This window comes from Nomascus leucogenys, chromosome 11 (assembly GCF_006542625.1).
Source record: "Nomascus leucogenys isolate Asia chromosome 11, Asia_NLE_v1, whole genome shotgun sequence".
NCBI lineage: Eukaryota > Metazoa > Chordata > Mammalia > Primates > Hylobatidae > Nomascus > Nomascus leucogenys.
In genome coordinates, this window is record NC_044391.1 from 92,791,533 (window position 1) to 92,810,623 (window position 19,091).

The window sequence follows — 19,091 nt, forward strand, 5'->3', positions numbered from 1 at the left end:
GCCAACAGCAGAGCGGTGACACAGTTGTGGCCACAACAGTCTCTTCTTGCCACCAGCCTCCTCTGAACCTCTTCTCTAGTTAGGCCTGCCTCTCTTCACGTGGATAAATCATGATAGCAACATCCAAGTACTTTCGTGAAGTTCCAGCGCTGGATGAAGTGACGTGCCACATCACGAGCCGCCTTCCCGTGGACTGCAGAGGCAATGTCATGCCAGGGCATCCGGGGCATGGAGTACCTGTCAATGAAATCTGCCCGGGTGCACCAGGCAAGGATCAGTCATTAACTTTGGTGCTGGGGCAAAGGCTCTCTGACTCCAACTATGAAACTAAAAGGAAACATGGGTTAGTGCCCACTAGGTATATATTTCTTGGCTTGCATAGAACAACATTTTTATAATCAAGGGAAACAGATTTCACATTCGGGGACATAGTCTCCCAGGCACCTCCCTATATATGTTTCCATTTCACTTAGGATTAGATAATCACTAGACATGGCAAGATGTGAGTTGGTACAAATTATCTAAGGCTGTGTATTTGATATTATATTTTTTATTTTTTATCCTGTTGAAACAATGGCAGGCAATGCCATCTCTATCTCCTCTTAAACATATAAACCCAGTGATTACCTGAAAATGTGCCATTCTAATGCTGGAAATGCAGGAAATAAGCAGAATAGAAGATGATCAAAAGGGAGCCTACCATTTCCTGAAAAATTACTGATTATTGCCCCAAAAATAGGCCTATAAAAATCTGGAGTTTTCAGACAGTTCAGTTCTATTTCATGTTCTTTTCTTATTATAACTGAAAAAAAAGTCCTTAAGCACATGCTAATGACTAAATCTAGTCTCCAAAGTTTTAAAAAATTTTCAAAAATAAACGGAAGCAAAACAAAAGGCATTTAGATCATGCACATGTATACTTGTTGAGATGTTCAAAGGTAAAAGACAAAATATAACCAGCACCCCACCATCATAATACTCACCAGCAAAAGGTTTATCAAGTTGAACCCAGTCTTTGAAGACGAAATTGCAGTAGTCCTTTCCATGCCAGAATCTGGTTTCCCCATGCAGCTCTCCCACACCTGTCTGTAAACTGCGGATGGACCCCGTATCTGTGAATGCAGCAAGATCCCCTCAGCGACTGTGGTTCAGGTGGGTCCCAGAAACGGAGGCTCAACTCTCATTTATTAAACATCTAAAAGCTTCTTAATTTCTTAAGACATAACTAGGGTGGCATCTGTCCATTCTATTAGAGGCTGTGGGCTAACAAGGTTTTACAGTCCTTACAAGTTTACTTTTAGTGGGCAGTTAGGGCTACAACAAGATTCATCATCAAACAATGAAATTTGACCTTCTCAGGCAGTTGAGTAACTTATTTCCACCACCTACCAGATCACTGGAAGAACTGATCACAGAATTAACTGTGAATAGAGAACTCACAAGGTGGCACTATAAGAGAGCAGTAAAGCTGGTGAGGGGCTTTGGGGGGCAGAGTAGGAAGGGTGGGGGGGAGAGGTGGAGAAACCTGAAATGCAGGGGCAATAAAGACACCATGCCACTTCTTTTTCCTCAACCAACATGGTGCACACCTGATGCATAATTCTTTTGCATTGAAGCAAGAACCTCAAATTTACAGATAGCCCATGTTCCAGCCCTGGAATTAACTAGCTAAGTGACACTGAGCTTCAGTTTTTTAGATCATAAATCCATTATGCGTAAAATGAAGAATTTGGCCTAGATAACAGCTAAAATCTGTTGTGCTTTAACATTTATATACTTCAAATCATAGATGGCATTTATAAAAAATATGGCAACAGATGAAAGCTTATGATATAGGTGCAAAAGCAGCAATCTACTGTAGCATTTCACAAATAACTGTGCCGAGACCATTGACTTACGGCTAAATACGAAGACAATGAAGTAAAAAGACGCAGAATGACAAATCACAAATGCAGCACTTGGCACAAAAGAGGCATTTAACAAATAGACACTGAATGCAAAAATATGTGTTGAATGAATAAATGGTACTGCTTGCAGTAGCCAGTGAGAGTACTACACTGGTCCTGCCATCAACACACTGTCCCGGAACTGTCTTTGTAAAATGCACTCTTTGCTTGAAACCCTGGAAGGTTCACATACTGCCTACAGGAAGCTCAAGTCCTAAGGGCTTAGTGTGCATAGAAGACTCTTCCCAAACTGGTGCCAATCTATCTTTCTAGTCCTTGTTTCTCCCCAAGTACTTTCATGAAGCACGTGTTTCACTGTATTATAACAGGTGTGAACTGCCATGTCTCCATGCAGTTGGCACATTATTACTTCTACCTGAAATGCTCCTTTCTCCCTCTTGGCCTGATATCCTAATCATCCTTCAGGAGCCACACTAGCTATCACCTGCCCTAGAGAGACCTCCCAGCTCCCCGTAAGGAAGAGGCAGTCACTAGCTCTGCTGTCATCCCATTAACAACTGCCCCAACACCTCTGACTCTGTTACGCAATTGTATCAGGATGCCCCCCTGCCCGCATCAATGCCTCACCAGTCTATAAACTCTTTGGGAGTGGGAACCAAATCTTCTCACTGCCAGTAGCTCCAAGCACCCAGGCAATCAATAAATATTTGCAGAACAAATGTTTTTATGTAATCACCACACACAATGCTAATATTCTATCTCAAACTGAATCATTAACCTTCCAAAGGCTATTGAAGTTTTCTATAGAAGAAAAATGATTTAAAATGCCATAGATTAGCAAAATGAAATCATGTTAAAAATAGACTTCTATTGACTTCTCCCAGTGATTTATTTTCCTGCTTTATGAGACTGAAAGGCCAAAGTACGGGTAGGTCTGTTTGCTCATCTATAGGCTCTTTATTGTTAACATAGCACTTTGTTAAAAGAAGAAAAGAGGGTGAGAAAAGAAACAAAAGGGATGAAAAATGAGATAAACAATATTTCAAATTTCAAGTATAAAATACACATACACAATTTGCTTTCATCAACCGCAAAACTCTAAGCTAAGGCTTTACATAAACACACATACACTCATTTAAAAATTATCTTTCACCTAACAACCAGTTATGATAAGGAAAATAAAGGAAATTCTTAGTCTCAGGAAATTATCTTGGTATAATTGAATTCAACCTGCTCATAATTCAAATTTGTTTTTGTTTTTAGCCATGGCCTAAAAACTATTCCACATAAATTAGGGTTCTTCCTCAGTACAAATGAACTATTAAGGCAAGAGAGCCAAATACTAGTTCCTGTGAAAACAACAGCTCAGAATTGCATGAGTGTGGTTGAGAGGACTTCTGGCGTCAACAATGCTGATCCAAGGGGGTCTCGTTAGGCTGCTATCTGGCTCCCAAATGATTTCATAATTGCACCTGCCTTGTCTTTTGGCACAGATTTGTCATGCCAATTTTCTGCATCCTCCTCTGTCAGTGGCTCAGATTCTGGCTACTAAAGTTTATGAGAAGGGAGACTTCTTGTTCCTTGCCTGGTGTCCTCTGGTCGTGCCACATCCTCCTCCTTCTGTTCTCATCTCTTGGCTTCCAGGTCTCCATTTTTCTACCATTTCTCCAGCCTGTCCTTCTTGTTCTTCTTTCCTAGCTCCTCCTCACTAACAAGCTTTCCCCCTTTCTCCTCTCTTTTTGTTTTCTTGTTTTTTCTTTTTCTTTCTCTTTTTTTTTTTTTTTAAGACTGGAGTGCAGTGGCATGATCTCGGCTCACTGCAACCTCTGCCTCCCAGGGTCAAATGTTCAAGCAATACTCCTGCCTCAGCCTCCCGAGTAGCTGGGATTACAGGCACATGCCACCATGCCCTGCTAATTTTTGTATTTTATAGTAGAGACAGGGTTTCACCATCTTGGCCAGGCTGGTCTCGAACTCCTGACCTCATGATCCGCCCACCTCGGCCTCCCAAAGTGCTGGAATTACAGGCGTGAGGCACCACACCTGGCCTCTCCTGTCTTTTTCTATACAATTTCTAAATGTGCACCTGCAAGCCTGGCTTCTGTTTTGGTCTCCAGATCTAAGGTCACTTCCAGTACCTCACTTGACATTGTTTACCTAGTTCCCACCAGAACTTTAAAATTATGTCTAACACTAAAATCATCATCATTCCATAAAATCAGGTCTTTCCTTGAAATTTCTGCTGTCTGTGTGTAGTAACTCAAGCTCAAACCTCGGAATCACCTTTGGCTCCTTTATTCTTCACTGACTTCTCCACCCACCTCCCCACAGCTTCCCAGATCATGATGAAAATCTGCTGATTCTGCTTTTGGAAAAAGTTTCTCCCATTTACTTCGTTCTTGAACTCACTGATACAACCTTGTCAGACTCCCTGTGTCTCTACTATAAACGCTATAAAGCCTCACCCTTAATTGATCCCTGCCCCTATGGATTTTCCAACATTTAATGGAAGAGGTGCAATGTCCCAGTCTGATTTTCAAAGTCCTCCGTAAACTGGTACAGATATATCCCACCAGCTCAATCTGCACAAATTAGCCCTTAACCACAATTCCAAAACTCCAAAAGTTCTAACAATTCAAATGTTTTTTCATAGCTAATTTTCACAGCTCATTTCATAGCTCACAGGTCAGCAAAACCTGACCTGAACTGACAAGAGGTTACTTATTATCTTTATTGATCCCACTTGGTGTTGCACAAACATAAATGGTTTGCCTACATTCCAGGTATTTCCTGGATCCTGCTGGGAGTGCAATATAGTAGAGGGTATAGGTATTGTATTACCTTTCTAAAATCCAGAACTTTCTGATTTCTGAAATCTGATTCCAAGGATTTTGTATGAGAGATTATAGACCCATATGTATTTACCACATTCTACACTCAGGTCTGAGATGCCGAAATAAATACTTTTGCATTTCCTATATCTGGGTCTTAAGATGTAGTATCTACCTAAAATGCCTGTTTTTCTACCTTTTTAGTCTCTACCTACTGAATTTCTACATATGTTCAAGGCCAGTTCCAATACAGGCGATGAACAAGTTATATTTTAAAAAATATTTTGGTTTTCAAATTTTTTTGGAATTTAGAATTGTGGTTAAAGGTTTGTAGACCTGTATTTCGTCTGTGGATCAATGATGACTCTTGCAGTAGGAGTATCTTCCCTCAATGAATTACTAAAATATTAGGTTTGTAAAATATTTAAAACTCATGCTCACCTGTTAGATAATAAGCTATTTAACAGCACAAGATGAATCTTACACATCCTATCCATTGCATTCCTAAGAACAGTTTAGAAACAGCTTAATATTATCCCTTGTGACCAGACACTCAAATTTGAAAAGCCTGTCTCAACTAAATTGCAAAAATAATTTTTCCCTCACTTACCTATTTAATATTGCTTAAAAGGAAAAGATCAGCACACAGTTGCTGAGTAGCATTAGGAGAAACACCTAATGTAGATGACGGGTTGATGGGGGCAGCAAACCACTGCAGCACGTGTATACCTATGTAACAAACCTGCATGTTCTGCACATGTATCCCAGAACTTAAAGTGTGATAAAGAAAGAAAGAAAGAAAGAAAGAAAGAAAGAAAGAAAGAAAGAAAAGGAATAAAATTCAACACTTTAAAAATAGTATCAAGCAAAATTCTCCCTTACAACATAATTCTGAATGAAAAAAAATCTTGAAAATGGCTGAGTGATTTTGAAAAACATATATTTCAGATATGATTCCTAACCATGTTTTTAGTGCAGTTTTTCTATATAAAAACCCATAGTGATGTTCACTCCACACTGATTTCTGTATGACACCAGGAGGTTTAATAGGAGCCCAATTCAACATGGTCATGTGCAGTCAAGTGAAATTGATATTGCAGAGAGGCTAACTCTCTTTGCATTCTCAGGAAAAGGAAGTCATTAACTCAAGTTCACATTCAGTTTTAAATTTCTAACGAAGAGTCACTCCATGCTTAATTTGGGTTTCAAGATTTATAAGGCAACCTGAGTTTTTAAGGTATTACATGATTTAAATCTAGAGCCTTGCTCTTTAAACTTCCTTCATTTTTTTAGTAGAACTTTTCTTTTTTGAAAACAAGTTCAGAAGGAACTCCAATAACTAAAACAGATACAAGTGGGATTGTTCTGGTTGAAGAGGTACCAACAGCCGTGGGAGGGTCCTGGGTTCACCTACTTCAATGCTCTCCTCAAAGCCTTTTAAAAACTCCAGGATCCAAGGAATCGACTTTGGAAAGCACTGCTCTAGAAGAACCCCATGATCCTTTGGCTTTTCTTTTTAGGTAAACTAATTGTTTGCATTTAAAAAAATTAAATTTGTATTTATATTTGACTATAAAAGTAAAATGAAAATAGTACCAACAATGTGGGAAAAAATAAATCACCTCACACTCCATCTTCCTAACAAAGATAGCATCATTGAATGTCCTTTGTCAGCTGCCTTCATGAACATATTTTGATACAGTGGCAATTGTCCTCAAACTTTCCTTGCTCTTCCCATAGCCACCTCATTTCAGTTCATGGAAATTCCATCTTTCCAGTGGGGCCAAAGATTTGGAGTCCTCTCCATCTCTCTCATCTCGTATCTAGTTCATCGGCAAATGCTGTCAGCTCGACCCTCAAAATATATTCACAACCTGCAGAGTCACCATTTGCCACCCTGGTCTGCTCTGAAGAATGATCCTTGGAAAATGTAAGTCAGCCCTCGCCTACCCTTTGCTCAAGACCATCCGATGACTTCCTATCTCACTCAGGGTCAAAATCTTACAGTGGTCTGCAAGACCTCACATAACCCACACCAGCCCACCTCTCTGATTGTTCTTATCCTCTTCTAGCCCACTTCACTACAGCCGTATTCCTGGAACGCACCCATCCCCTCTGCCTCATGGCCTTTCATACTTGCTATTCCTTCTGTTGGAAACACGCTCTCTCAGATAGTTTCTTATCCTCATTCTTCTCTTCCTTTCGATGTCAGCTGAAAACTAACCTCACGAGAGACGTATTCTCCGACCAGCCTTTACAAAATAGTAACTCTTCTCCTATGCCCTTCCTCCCGGATCATGCTCAACTATTCTCTGTGATAATTATCACCACCTGAAATGTGTTTGACTCTCTATTTGTATACACAGTTCCTATCCTTACCCTCCAACTAGTTAATTGCACTTGCATCTGCTTTATTCGCCACATCTCTAGCACCCAGAATAGTGATTGGCATAAAACAGAAACTCAATAAATACTTATTTAATTAAATAAATAAATCTTCTATGTTTATTTTTGTATCCCCAACTACAGTTGTAATCATTGCCCAATTCCATCAAAGAGATGAACCATTTGTTACCATTCATTATGTTCTTCACCATTTCCCTACTCTTTGACGATTAGGTTGTTCTCTCTCCCTATCTCTCTGTCTCTCAACAATGCTACACTAGACATATATTCAGTTTATCAGTGAGGGGTTGTAAACAGATGTCAAGGGCACTTTTCATCAGCAACAGAAAACCATACACATGTATGATCAGTGTCTCAGATCACCACTGTGGATATCACCCCTCTCAACCTGGGGTAGGCATGAGTTACTTACTGGACTCAGCACCTCACTCACATCTTTTCCACTTGCTCTCAATCCTACTGTCAGCAACACTATCAGTCATAATTCAGATCCATAATCTTCATGGGTTGGCAACCTCGTTTCCTCCATTTTTAACTTCAGTAATAAAGCAGCAAAATTACACATTGAAATGATAAGGCACTACCTGGAGCTGTTTCCAACCCTTTACCTCTAATATCGGCCACTGCATCCACTCTTGACCTGGCTTCCTGGATTTCCCAGAGGCCTCCTACTTCCCAGGACTTTGAAGCTTTGTCATGCACAGGAATTACTGGGAGTTGTCCCTGAATCCACACACACATTCAGAACTAGGTGTATGCTAAATAAATATATGGCTCCCCATATTTGTTCTTCTCCATTTTTATTTTTATTTTTTAAAAATTTAAAAATTGTTTCTGTGTGTGTGAGAGAGGGTCTCCCTCTGTCACCCAGGCTGGAGTGCAGTGGCATGATCTCAGCTCACTGCAACCTCTGCCTTCCAGGCTCCAGCAATTCTCCCACCTCAGCTTCCGGAAAAGCTGGGACGACAGATGCATGCCACCACACTCGGCTAATTTTTTGTAGAGAGGGGGTTTCACTATGTTGCCGAAGATGGTCTTGAATTCCTGGGCTCAAGCAATCCTCCTGCCTTGGCCTCCCAAATTGCTGGGATTATAGGTGTGAGTCACCACACCTGGCCTCTTCTCCATTTTTAAATGTATATTGATGCTGTTATGATTTATAAACACAAATTTATTTAACAGTTACATTGAAGTTTTAGTTCATTGTGTGTAGTTGATTATTGCATTTTTTTAAAATACAGGGTAGCTGGACCAAGCCTGTCCAACCCAGAGCCTGTGGGCCACATGTGGCCTGGGATGGCTTTGAATGTGGCCCAACACGAATTCACAAACTTTCTTAAATGTTGTAATTTTTTTTTGCAACTTTTTTTTAGCTCATCAGCTATCATTAGTGTTAGTATATTTTATGTGTGGCCCAAGACAATTCTTCTTCTTCCAATGTGGTCCAGGGAAGCCAAAAGACTGGACACTCCTGCCCTGGAGGAAAGAATGCTGGGAATCATTACTCAAAGTCCAGCATAATTTTTCAGGTTCATTAGCACCTGCAAGCCACAGGTGACTCACATTCAGGCATGTGCGCTAAACTGTAACTCTCACCTGCTAAACAGTACATGAGAGCCCTGGCCTTAGGTTCTAGCCAAAAAAGCATAAATAGTAATCTTCATTTCTGCTAAATCACAAGTCTTAATCATGGGCACTGGGAGGATGATAAATTGGAACTCCATTGGGCAGGTCATGTACTCAGGGCAGTGATGGATAGAGTCTGCGCAAAATAAATGTTAGCTTATGATTTTACTAGTGTCATTTATTATGATGATTACTTATCCCTATATCTGACCAGCAGCCAAATCCTTCTTTATTCTCACCACAAGTTAAACTCATTAGTCATTCGTTAATTCCTCGAGTATCTGGAATATCTTCTTACCAAAGGCTATCAGATTGTAATTTCTGAAAATTCACACAGCATGGCACATCCACCCAAAGGCCTTCAAGATTTTTAACTGGCCAGGAGCGGTGGCTCACACCTGTAATCCCAGCACTTTGGGAGGCCGAGGCGGATGGATCGCTTGAGGTCAGGGGTTCAACACAAGCCTGGCCAACATGGCAAAACCCCATTTCTACTAAAAGTACAAAAATTAGCCAGGCACGGTCATGCACACCTGTAATCCCAGCTACTCAGGAGGCTGAGGCAGGAGAATCACTAAAACCTGTGAGGCGGAGGTTGCAGTGAGCCGAGATAGCCCTACTGCACTGCAGTCTGGGTGACAGAGCAAGACTCTATTTCAAAAAAAAAAAAAAAGATTTTTAACCAAATAAAATTCCAACTCCCAAATGTGAATGTCATATATCTTCCTAGTCTTATATCAAAAACTGCATCTTAGGCCAGGCGCGATGGCTCACGCCTGTAATCCCAGCACTTTGGGAGGCTAAGGTGGGTGGATCATGAGGTCAGGAGATTGAGACCATCCTGGCTAACACGGCGAAACCCCGTCTCTACTAAAAAATACAAAAAATTGGCCAGGCGTGGTGGCGGACGCCTGTAGTCCCAGCTACTCGGGAGGCTGAGGCAGGAGAATGGCGTGAACCCGGGAGGTGAAGCTTGCAGTGAGCCGAGATCGTGCCACTGTACTCTAGCCTGGGTGACAGAGCGAGACTCCGTCTCAAAAAAAACAAAAAACAAAAAACAAAAAAAAACAAAAACTGCATCTTAGCTAAATAATGCATTTTACATGATTTGAAAGCAGTTGGTGCTTTCCCATTCCAGCACCTTTGCTCAACTCACCTCCCTCACTTGCAATGACTTCCTATCACCTACCCCAATTAAATTACTTCCAGGCCTAACCCAAATGTCCCCTCCTCAAAAAGTCTTTCTGCATCATCAGAGAGGAATTCCTCCCTCCTTCCATAGAACTTCCACGACACTATTGAATTGCATGTGCCATGCATTTTCTCTTATTAGGTCTGTGTTGTTTTTGCTGCTGTAAGTTCTTAGGGAGTAGGGATCTTGGATACTACAGAATGCTTTGCACAGAGCAGGCTCTCAATAATATACGTAGCATAAAAACTGCAAACAGAAAGCCAATCTGGAAACACATTCACTTTGCCCATGCAGCAGACAACACAACCAAAGCTCAAGCCTAAGGGAGTTCTGCCACCTCACAAATCACTTACCAGCATTAGGTCTAGTGAGTCCTTGCTCAGACTCACTGGACGGGCGAAAGAGTTTGAAGTGGGGTTTTAAACCATGGATTAAATTGTGATGACTTCTATAATGATTAAAATAACCTAGAGAAATTGAGAATTTTTTTACAAAAAAATACAGGTATCAAATTTTCTAAACTAGAAAGCAAAGCTGATCATTTTTAAAACCAGGCAGGGCTATAACATCAGTCATAAGATTCTGTGCAACAGAAAATTGTAGGGCTTTAAGATGGATTTCAAAGGAATAGTAAATTTACAAGATGTAGAAAGTCTGATGTTTGACGATATAAGCTTGATATATTTCTGGATAGGAAGATAAATGTAATTTCTTCTAAGAAAAGTTTATAAAGTACATCTAATACCTTTTTCTTTTATGGCTTAGCGTATTTTAGAAACCCTTTGTCATTCTGCTACCATTAGAAGCGGTAATCGTGGTCGTTATGACTTTTGTGTGGATAAAACAATAAATCTGTTCTAAAATGAGGCAAACAAAGCCACCAAATGGCATGAGGTTGAATGGAATGATATAGCGACCTCTCAACATTGCTCATTCTACTCCATTACAGAAAGACAGATTTTAAAAACAGGTATGTAGTGTCCGGCTATGGAAGAACAGTGGGTAGTTAAGATAAATTCTAGCCAAGGCCATGACTTACTGGAGCTGCTGTCAATGCTGCTGATGCTATCTGCGTTGTACAGGTGGTGCCTGTGGAGCTGCTTGTAGAGACTAAATTTGGAGAACTTTCTTGGCTTTCCTATTCCTTTCAGTTTTGAATCCACATCATCAACACTCTTCTGGATGGGTAGGTTTTGATCAGGCTCATTTTTACCTTTGAGTCTTAAGGATTCCATAGACTCTGTTGTGGCAGGCTGAGAAAATTATTTTTTTTAAAAAAAAGACACTGCATAAGACATGCTGCAATGTGGTTCTTTAATTCAAGTAGGGCTGAAGTATAAAGTTTACAAATGATGGAGGTTCTATAACAGACATGCAATAATGTCTGAGGTCAGCCATAGGGTAGTGGTGGATTCTTGTGAACTGTTTAAAAACTACCAAAGGAATATGAGGAGTTCTGCTATGGTTCTTCTTTCAGTAGGCCAAATTCTTGAAATTTACCTCCAATTAAACTTTTAATCTCAAATACAATTACATGGGTTACATTCAGTGTTGAGCTCCAGAACTTGTTCCTTTGATAAATATTAAGTAAGCAAGGTTTCCTCTGTCAATCATTTTCCCTATTCCCTATGCACTAAATTGCTATTTTTGCATAAATTTTGCACTATTTTCCAACAGTAAATAAGATGAAGCCCATCAAATTTTTTAATAAGTGTATTCATATTCTGGCAGCCATTTAGTTGAAATAGCAAGCAGATTGATATACACATACAGATATTTTGGCAGCTCTATTTAAAAGGCACTTTGGGAAGTTATTCACTTCTGGCTCAAATTCCCTCTAAATGACCCCAGACTGACCTATCCTGATTTTGTATATCTTTAAGTAGGAACTTTCCAAAAACTGTGGCAGATACTTAAGGCTTTTTACTACCTAAATCTCAACTGCCACATATTTTTGTTTATGAATCTTATTTCTGAATAAAAAATAAATCTTAATTTAAATGGAAAACAAAGCTGAATATGAGACAGCCAAAATTCCACTGAATCTGTTTTCTTTTCTTACAAGAGAAGAACAGACTCAGCAATGCTAAGTTACAGCTAGCTAGGTGGGGAGGCTGGTATTTGAAACCAGGTCTGTCTCATGATTGACTTAATGTTCTTTTCCCCTCCAAGGAGACACCATCTCTTATTCAATGAATCAGTCAGTCATCATACTAATACAAACTTATACAAATTATGTTCGTGTTATACATTTCCATAAAGGTTAAATATACTTACTGGGAGGGAACCCAGAGATGGTCCTGAAGTGACCCGCTTCACACTGCCGACGTCTGTGAGTCTGTGCTCATTGTCGTCCCACCTTCCATAGGCCAAGTCAATCCCTCCCACAAAAGCCACCGATTGGTCAATGATGACAAGCTTCTCGTGGTGAGCCCACAAATAGACGGTGGATGACACATGATCCGGGTGTCTCATCACCTTGAGAGGGAATAATTCCCATTGATAATATGCTTTTGAAATGTCCTTCCTGTCATAATGAAATAGGTCTGTGTTCTCCCTGAAAAGTATTTTCTATAATTCAAATACCAAACCGTACAACGTATACACCAAAGAAAATAATTTTATTCTCAGCATTTAGCAAAAAAAAAAAAAAAAAAAAAAAGACTCCTATTTACTCTTCAGGCTCCCATGCCCATATACTACATTTTGGGGCAGCCGCCATTTAGCTTGAGGTCTGGCAATACATTAGAAAACAGTCAGCTCAATTTGAAAGCTGGTTCCCTTCCCCCTGTAAGGATTATGTTAAATTTGGTACTAAAAAAAAGCTAAAAATATTTAACTACTATTTATCTCTGGAAAAATGTGTAATGAATTATATTGATATTTTACCAGTCATTGAATTGAAATACTAAGCATATGAATATAGGCATATAGCTATTTTGGCAGCTCTTTATTTAAAAGGTACCTTGAGAAGTTAGTAACCTCTTGCTTTCAAAATTATCCCAGTCTGACCTATCTCATTTTCATTTGCCTTTAGGTAAAAAGATTACAAAAGCTTTGGCAACTACTTTCTTCTTTCCTTCCTTCCTTCCTTCCTTCCTTCCTTCCATCCATCCTTCCTTCCTCTTTCTCTCTTTCTTTTTCTTTCTCCCTTCCTTCCTTCCTTCCTTTTCTTTTTTTCTTTCTTTCTTTCTTTCACAGAGTCTCACTCTCGCTGAGGCTGGAGTGTAGATGCGTGATCATAGCTCACTGCAGCCTTGAACTCCTCAGCTCAAACGATGCTTCTGCCTCAGCCTCCAGAGTAGCTGGGACTATAGGCGTGTACCACCATACCTGGCTAATCTTTTTGTTTTTTGTAGATATGGGTGTCTTGTTATGTTGCCGATGCTGGTTTTGAACTCCTGGCCTCCAGCCACCCTCCCACCTCAGCTTCCCAAAGTGCTGGGACTACATGCGTGAGCCACCATACCTGGCCACCATACCTGGCCTTACTGTTTTCTTAATAACACTTTTTAAAAAAATTGTAGTAAAATAAACATAACATAAAATTTACCATCTTAACCATTTTTAAGTGTACAATTCAGTGGTATCAGGGTAATGAGTTAGGGAGTCTTCTCCTCAATTTTTGAAAAAGCTTGAGAAAGATTGGTGGTAATTCCTCATTAAAAGTTTGGTAGAATTCACCAGGTCCCTGGCTTTTCATCTGGGGGAGATTTTTAATTACTGATCAATCTCCTTAGCAGTTAAAGGTCTATTTAGGTTTTCTATTTCTTCATGATTTAGTCTTGGTAGGTTTCTTATTTCTAGGAACTTGTACATTTCCTCTAGGTTATCGAATTGCTTACAGTAATATCTTAGAATCATTTTTATTTCTGTAGAATTGGTAGTAATGTCTCTACTTTCATTTCTGATTTTAGTAGCTTGAGTCTTTTTTTTCTTAGCCCACCAAGCTAAAGGTTTGTTGATTTTATCTTTTCAAAGAACCAACTTGGTTTCATTGATTTTCTGTATTATTTTTCTATCCTCTGGTTTTATTTCTCACTGCTCCAATCTTTATTTCCTTCCTTCTGGTAGTTTTAGGTTGAGTTTGTTCTTCTTTTTCTAGTTCCTTAAACTGTAAAGTTAGGTTGTTATTTTGAGATTTTTCTTCTTTTTGCAAGTATAGCTGTAAATTTCCCCCTTTGCACTGCTTTCTCTGTGTCCCATAATTTTGGTATGTTGTTTCATTTTCATTTGTCTCTAAGTATTTTCTCTTTCCCTTGTGAATTTTTGTTTGATCATTGCTTGTTTAACCGTGTGTTATTTAATTTCCACAAATTTGTGAACTTTCTAGTGTGTATCCTGCTGTTGTTGGGTAGAATGCTCTGTATGTCCATTGGATCCAGTTGGTTGACTGTGCGTTCAAGTCCTCTGTTTTCTTATCTTCTGTCTGGTTGCTCTAACCATTACTGAGAGTGAGATGTTGATGTCTCCAACTATTACCATAGACTGTCTTTTTCTCCTTTCAATCATATATTTCAATGATCTGTTATTAGGTACATAAATATGTATAATTTTTATATCTTTCTGCATTGAACCTTTTATTAATGTATAACATCCTTCTTTGTCTCTTGCAATCATGTTTTGATTTAAAGTCTATTTTGTCTGATACTAGTTTAGCCACTCTTGCTCTTTTTTGGTTACTATTTGTGTGAAATATCCTTTCCATCCTTTCATTTTCAACCTATTTGTGTCTTTGCATCTAGAGTGAGTCTCTTGTAGATACCATATAGTTGGATCATGTTTTCTTAAAATCCAGTCTACCAATCTCTGTTTTTTGATTAGAGGGGTCAATACATTTACATTTAAAGTAATTATTTGTAAGATACTTCTGTAATTTTGCTACTATTTTCTACTACATGTCTTATAGCTTTTTCGTCTCTCATTTCCTGCATTACTGTCTTGTTTTGTTTAGTTGATTTTTTGTGGTGTCATGTTTAAATTCCTTTCTCATTTCTTTTTGTTAAATAGCTATATATTTGATTGCTATTTTCTTTGCAGTTAAATGTAACATCTTAAAGTTGTAACACTCTAATTTGTATTTATACCAGTTTAACTTCAGTAACATACAAATCTCTGCTCCTTTAACAGCTCTTTCCTCACAGTTGTTGGTGTTGCAAAATTACATCTTTAGTGGGTACTTGATAGAAATTTGGTGAATGAATAAATAATATATATAAATTATGCAACCTAATAAATCATTCTCTGGTAGAAAACACTTTCCTTTTTTCTAACCAAGTGAAACATACAATTATTACATATTTTAAGCCTGCTGGAGGTTTGTTAATTCATTATGTCTTGATGTACCTCAATGACTGGGTTTTAGGTATTTCGCGAAATATCAAAGAACTTCTTCAAATTGCTTTTCATGTTTATTTACTTTATTAGTATTTTATACTAGGTGTCATTGATTTTTTAAGGCATTTTAAATCCTAGAGGAGATCTCCTTGCTGCTATCAGTGATCAGGGAATGTCACAGGGAGATCGTATCTAAGAGCTTCCAGGATAATCTTAATGAGAAGTGTGAGAACTTGACAGAGCTCATGAATATCAAAACAACTGCAGGAAGCATGTTCTTGTCTAAACTCTCACTTTCAATTATCAGAGTCAGAGAAGCAGAAATGTGAGATCTGCTTACCCCCATCAATGTAGGGAAGATAAGAAAGTATAGTATTTTGCTTTATTTCTGAGGACACAATGCTATTTGATCAAATATACATTTGGGAATTCTATAGGTTATTACTGCCCAGAACAAAACATACCTGAAAAAATCCTATAGAATAATAAAGAAACATTGGTTATCAAGATGAACCTGAATACCTTAATGTTGGGATGTAGGCGCATCAAAGTCCTCTTGGTGTATTCACTATTGATGCCAAGAGCAAGTTCTACCTCTTTGTAGAGCATTATGAAGATCCTCACTCCTTGTTGCTGTCACAGGAGAAAACAGATGGAGGAATGAGTATCTCTGGAGGGAAGTTACAATTCATTTTATTTTTCCTTTGCACTGTACTTTCTTTCTTTCTTTTTTTTCAGAGTCTCACTCTGTCACCCAGCCTGGAGTGCAGTGGTGCAATCTCGGCTCACTGCAACCTCCACCTCCCAGGTTCAAGCAATTCTCATGCCTCAGCCTCCTAAGTAGCTGGAATTACAGGCGCATGCCACCATGCCCGGTTAATTTTTGTATTTTTAGTAGACACAGGATTTTGCCATGTTGGCCAGGCTGGTCTCAAATTTCTGACCTCAAGTGATCCACCCGCCTCAGCCACTCAAAGTGCTAGGATTACAGGCATGAGCCACCGCACCTGGCCTGCACTGTACTTTCTAACTTCTTTTATAAACAAGTAAGATAAAATTTTAATGAAAAAGGCAATACAAGGAAGTGACACATAAGCGTGTATATTGAGACACAAATATTAAAAATAAAAATCTATCTCCCTTCCATTCTTACAACTCGTCATATCAAGAAAGAATCAATAACTGATTAAAGATCCAAAACATTAAAAACTTTAGTATAAAATGGACACCCAAATTAAATTGATTCATCCTTCCTTAGACCTTGGATCTAAAAGAAAATAGACAAGGCCACTGTGGCCTATTTAATTGAGTCAAATTAAATCAAAAGTGCCTTGTAGATGCTAACATGCTATACAAATAATACAATTATTTAATAACATTAATAATCAAAAAGACAATGTCCAATCCTTTTGTAGTTCACGAGCATGATGATTGTGTGTTCACGCACAAGTGTGAGATGTGCCACACTCGAACCTTCTCACGACGTCTGCACATTACCCATCTCATCTGAAAAAAATATTTAAACAAAAACCAAAAGTCCAGGTCCAATAGCTAATAGTATAGAAAAACACTGGTATTTTCCATTCTAGTTCTGGTTGGTGACAGGCTTTCAGGCTAGGCTAAACTGCCCCTCACTGGAATGCTCCTCGCCTTCTGCGTGCCCACTCATGGATCCCCCTCCAATGTACAGTTCAGAATGTATTACCTCCAGGAAACTGTGGCTCATTCACTCCCACCTTGTGGATCGCTTTTTTTTACTTTTTAGGCTTGAATCCTCCTTATTTTTGTACAGTTTGCACCATTTTAATTTGTATTATTTGCACCCAGCAGCTCTGAAAGCATTCTGAAACATTTTGCATACATACTGGATTATATATCTAAATGACACCTGGCATTTAATATCGTAGAGATTAAAGGTAAGAATTTTTCAATAATACTTCCTAGAATATTACAGATGCGTGTGTATTTAATAAACCATAATAAAAATAATTTTGTTACAGTTTATATTAAGATTTCATGGTGATTAGTCATTGTTTATAAGGGAAACTTGAATAAAAATCTTTAAGATATCTTACTGGGTTGAACACTCCTACTTTACAAGAACTAAAAATTTTTGTAATGCTATACAATCTAATATAACATAGGAGTTAATATTTTTAGGTTCTAGATCACAAGATACAAAATCTTAGAGCAAACCAAACACATAAACATTTCTGTAATATTGTTCTGCCAATACTAAAAAGCACGTTTTGGACCCTAAATTCCTTATAATAACACATCACTTCAGAATACTAACACCCTATCTTTCATGGTGTCAGTAATATCTTAAAGGTATATGTATTTCTGGAGGTGCACACTAGATTTACATTCCGGTGTGCATAAACAAGATTTGAGTACTAGGAGAAGACTCATTCTTGCTCTAAAAAAAAGCAGGATCAAGAAGAATACATATGTCATTCTATTTCGCTGGTTAACAGCTGGCTTTTAGCACTTGCTAATTACTTATTATAATTATGCAAGTACTATTACAATCAAGAATATAAATACATATTTCAGTAAAGAAGTAAAAGTGTAGGCAGAAAGTGAACACATTAATTTTAATGGTCTGGCCAGAGAGTGCTCTGTAATTAACTACTGATGAAGGGCTCTAAAGGAAAATTACGAGATTATTTTATTTTTCTCCTCTACTGTTCAGGTCTATTTTTGGTATTTGAATATTTTAGAATTCGGCACTGAATAATGGTTACAAAAAAAAAAAAGCCTCTCACTAAAAGATATAAGACAAAGGGTAAAACCCAAAATTTCAACCTAAATAGTAGAACATTACACCTAACATTCTTCATCATGACCCATTTATTTTAAGCAGATGAAATTCTGCTTTTTAGGCTTAAGACATTATTACTCATGAAGAGCAGTAGTTGCAAATTAGGAACTTGGCCTGAGTCCTACAGTTTTCCACTTACCTGCATAACTAATGGATTTTTGAAATAATAGAGATATTAACACTAATGGATTACATTACTACTCTCCATTTATTAATACCTGACATTTTCTTCTTTTTTTTTTTTTAATTATACTTTAGGTTTTAGGGTACATGTGCACAATGTGTAGGTTTGTTACATATGTATCCATGTGCCATGTTGATTTCCTGCACCCATTAGCTCGTTATTTAGCATTAGGTATATCTCCTAATGCTGTCCCTCCCCGCTCCCCGCACCCCACAACAGTCCCCGGAATGTGATGTTCCCCTTCCTGTGTCCATGAGTTCTCATTGTTCAATTCCCACCTATGAGTGAGAACATGCGGTGTTTGGTTTTTTGTCCTTGCGATAGTTTACTGAGAATGATGTTTTCCAGTTTCATCCATGTCCCTACAAAGGACACGAACTCATCATTTTTTATGGCTGCATAGTATTCCATGGTGTATATGTGCCACATTTTCTTAATCCAGTCTATCGTTGTTGGACATTTGGGTTGGTTCCAACTCTTTGCTATTGTGAATAGTGCCGCAATAAACATACGTGTGCATGTGTCTTTATAGCAGCATGATTTATAGTCCTTTGGGTATATACCCAGTAATGGGATGGCTGGGTCAAATGGTATTTCTAGTTCTAGATCCCTGAGGAATCGCCACACTGACTTCCACAATGGTTGAACTAGTTTACAGTCCCACCAACAGTGTAAAAGTGTTCCTATTTCTCCACATCCTCTCCAGCACCTGTTGTTTCCTGCTTTTTTAATGATGGCCATTCTAACTGGTGTGAGATGGTATCTCACTGTGGTTTTGATTTGC

The 19,091-nt window shown here is 38.5% G+C and overlaps 1 protein-coding gene and 1 non-coding gene across 3 annotated transcripts in view; one reads left to right on the forward strand and one right to left on the reverse strand.

Moving 5' to 3' along the window:
* The window catches only part of PLD1 (phospholipase D1), a 212,311-nt gene that overhangs the window by 75,977 nt on the left and 117,243 nt on the right, over positions 1-19,091 (reverse strand). For both annotated transcript variants that reach the window (XM_003256461.4, XM_012510814.2), the window contains exons 13-18: positions 15,822-15,932; positions 12,240-12,440; positions 11,002-11,215; positions 10,316-10,429; positions 984-1,112; positions 132-250 (exon numbers count right to left, since the gene is read on the reverse strand). In XM_003256461.4, the coding sequence (XP_003256509.1) occupies positions 132-250; positions 984-1,112; positions 10,316-10,429; positions 11,002-11,215; positions 12,240-12,440; positions 15,822-15,932 (888 nt within the window). The remainder of the gene's footprint in view (positions 1-131; positions 251-983; positions 1,113-10,315; positions 10,430-11,001; positions 11,216-12,239; positions 12,441-15,821; positions 15,933-19,091) is intronic.
* Positions 16,703-16,806, forward strand: LOC115837433. The gene has a single exon (XR_004032474.1). It is a non-coding gene; the product is annotated as a small nucleolar RNA U13 (small nucleolar RNA).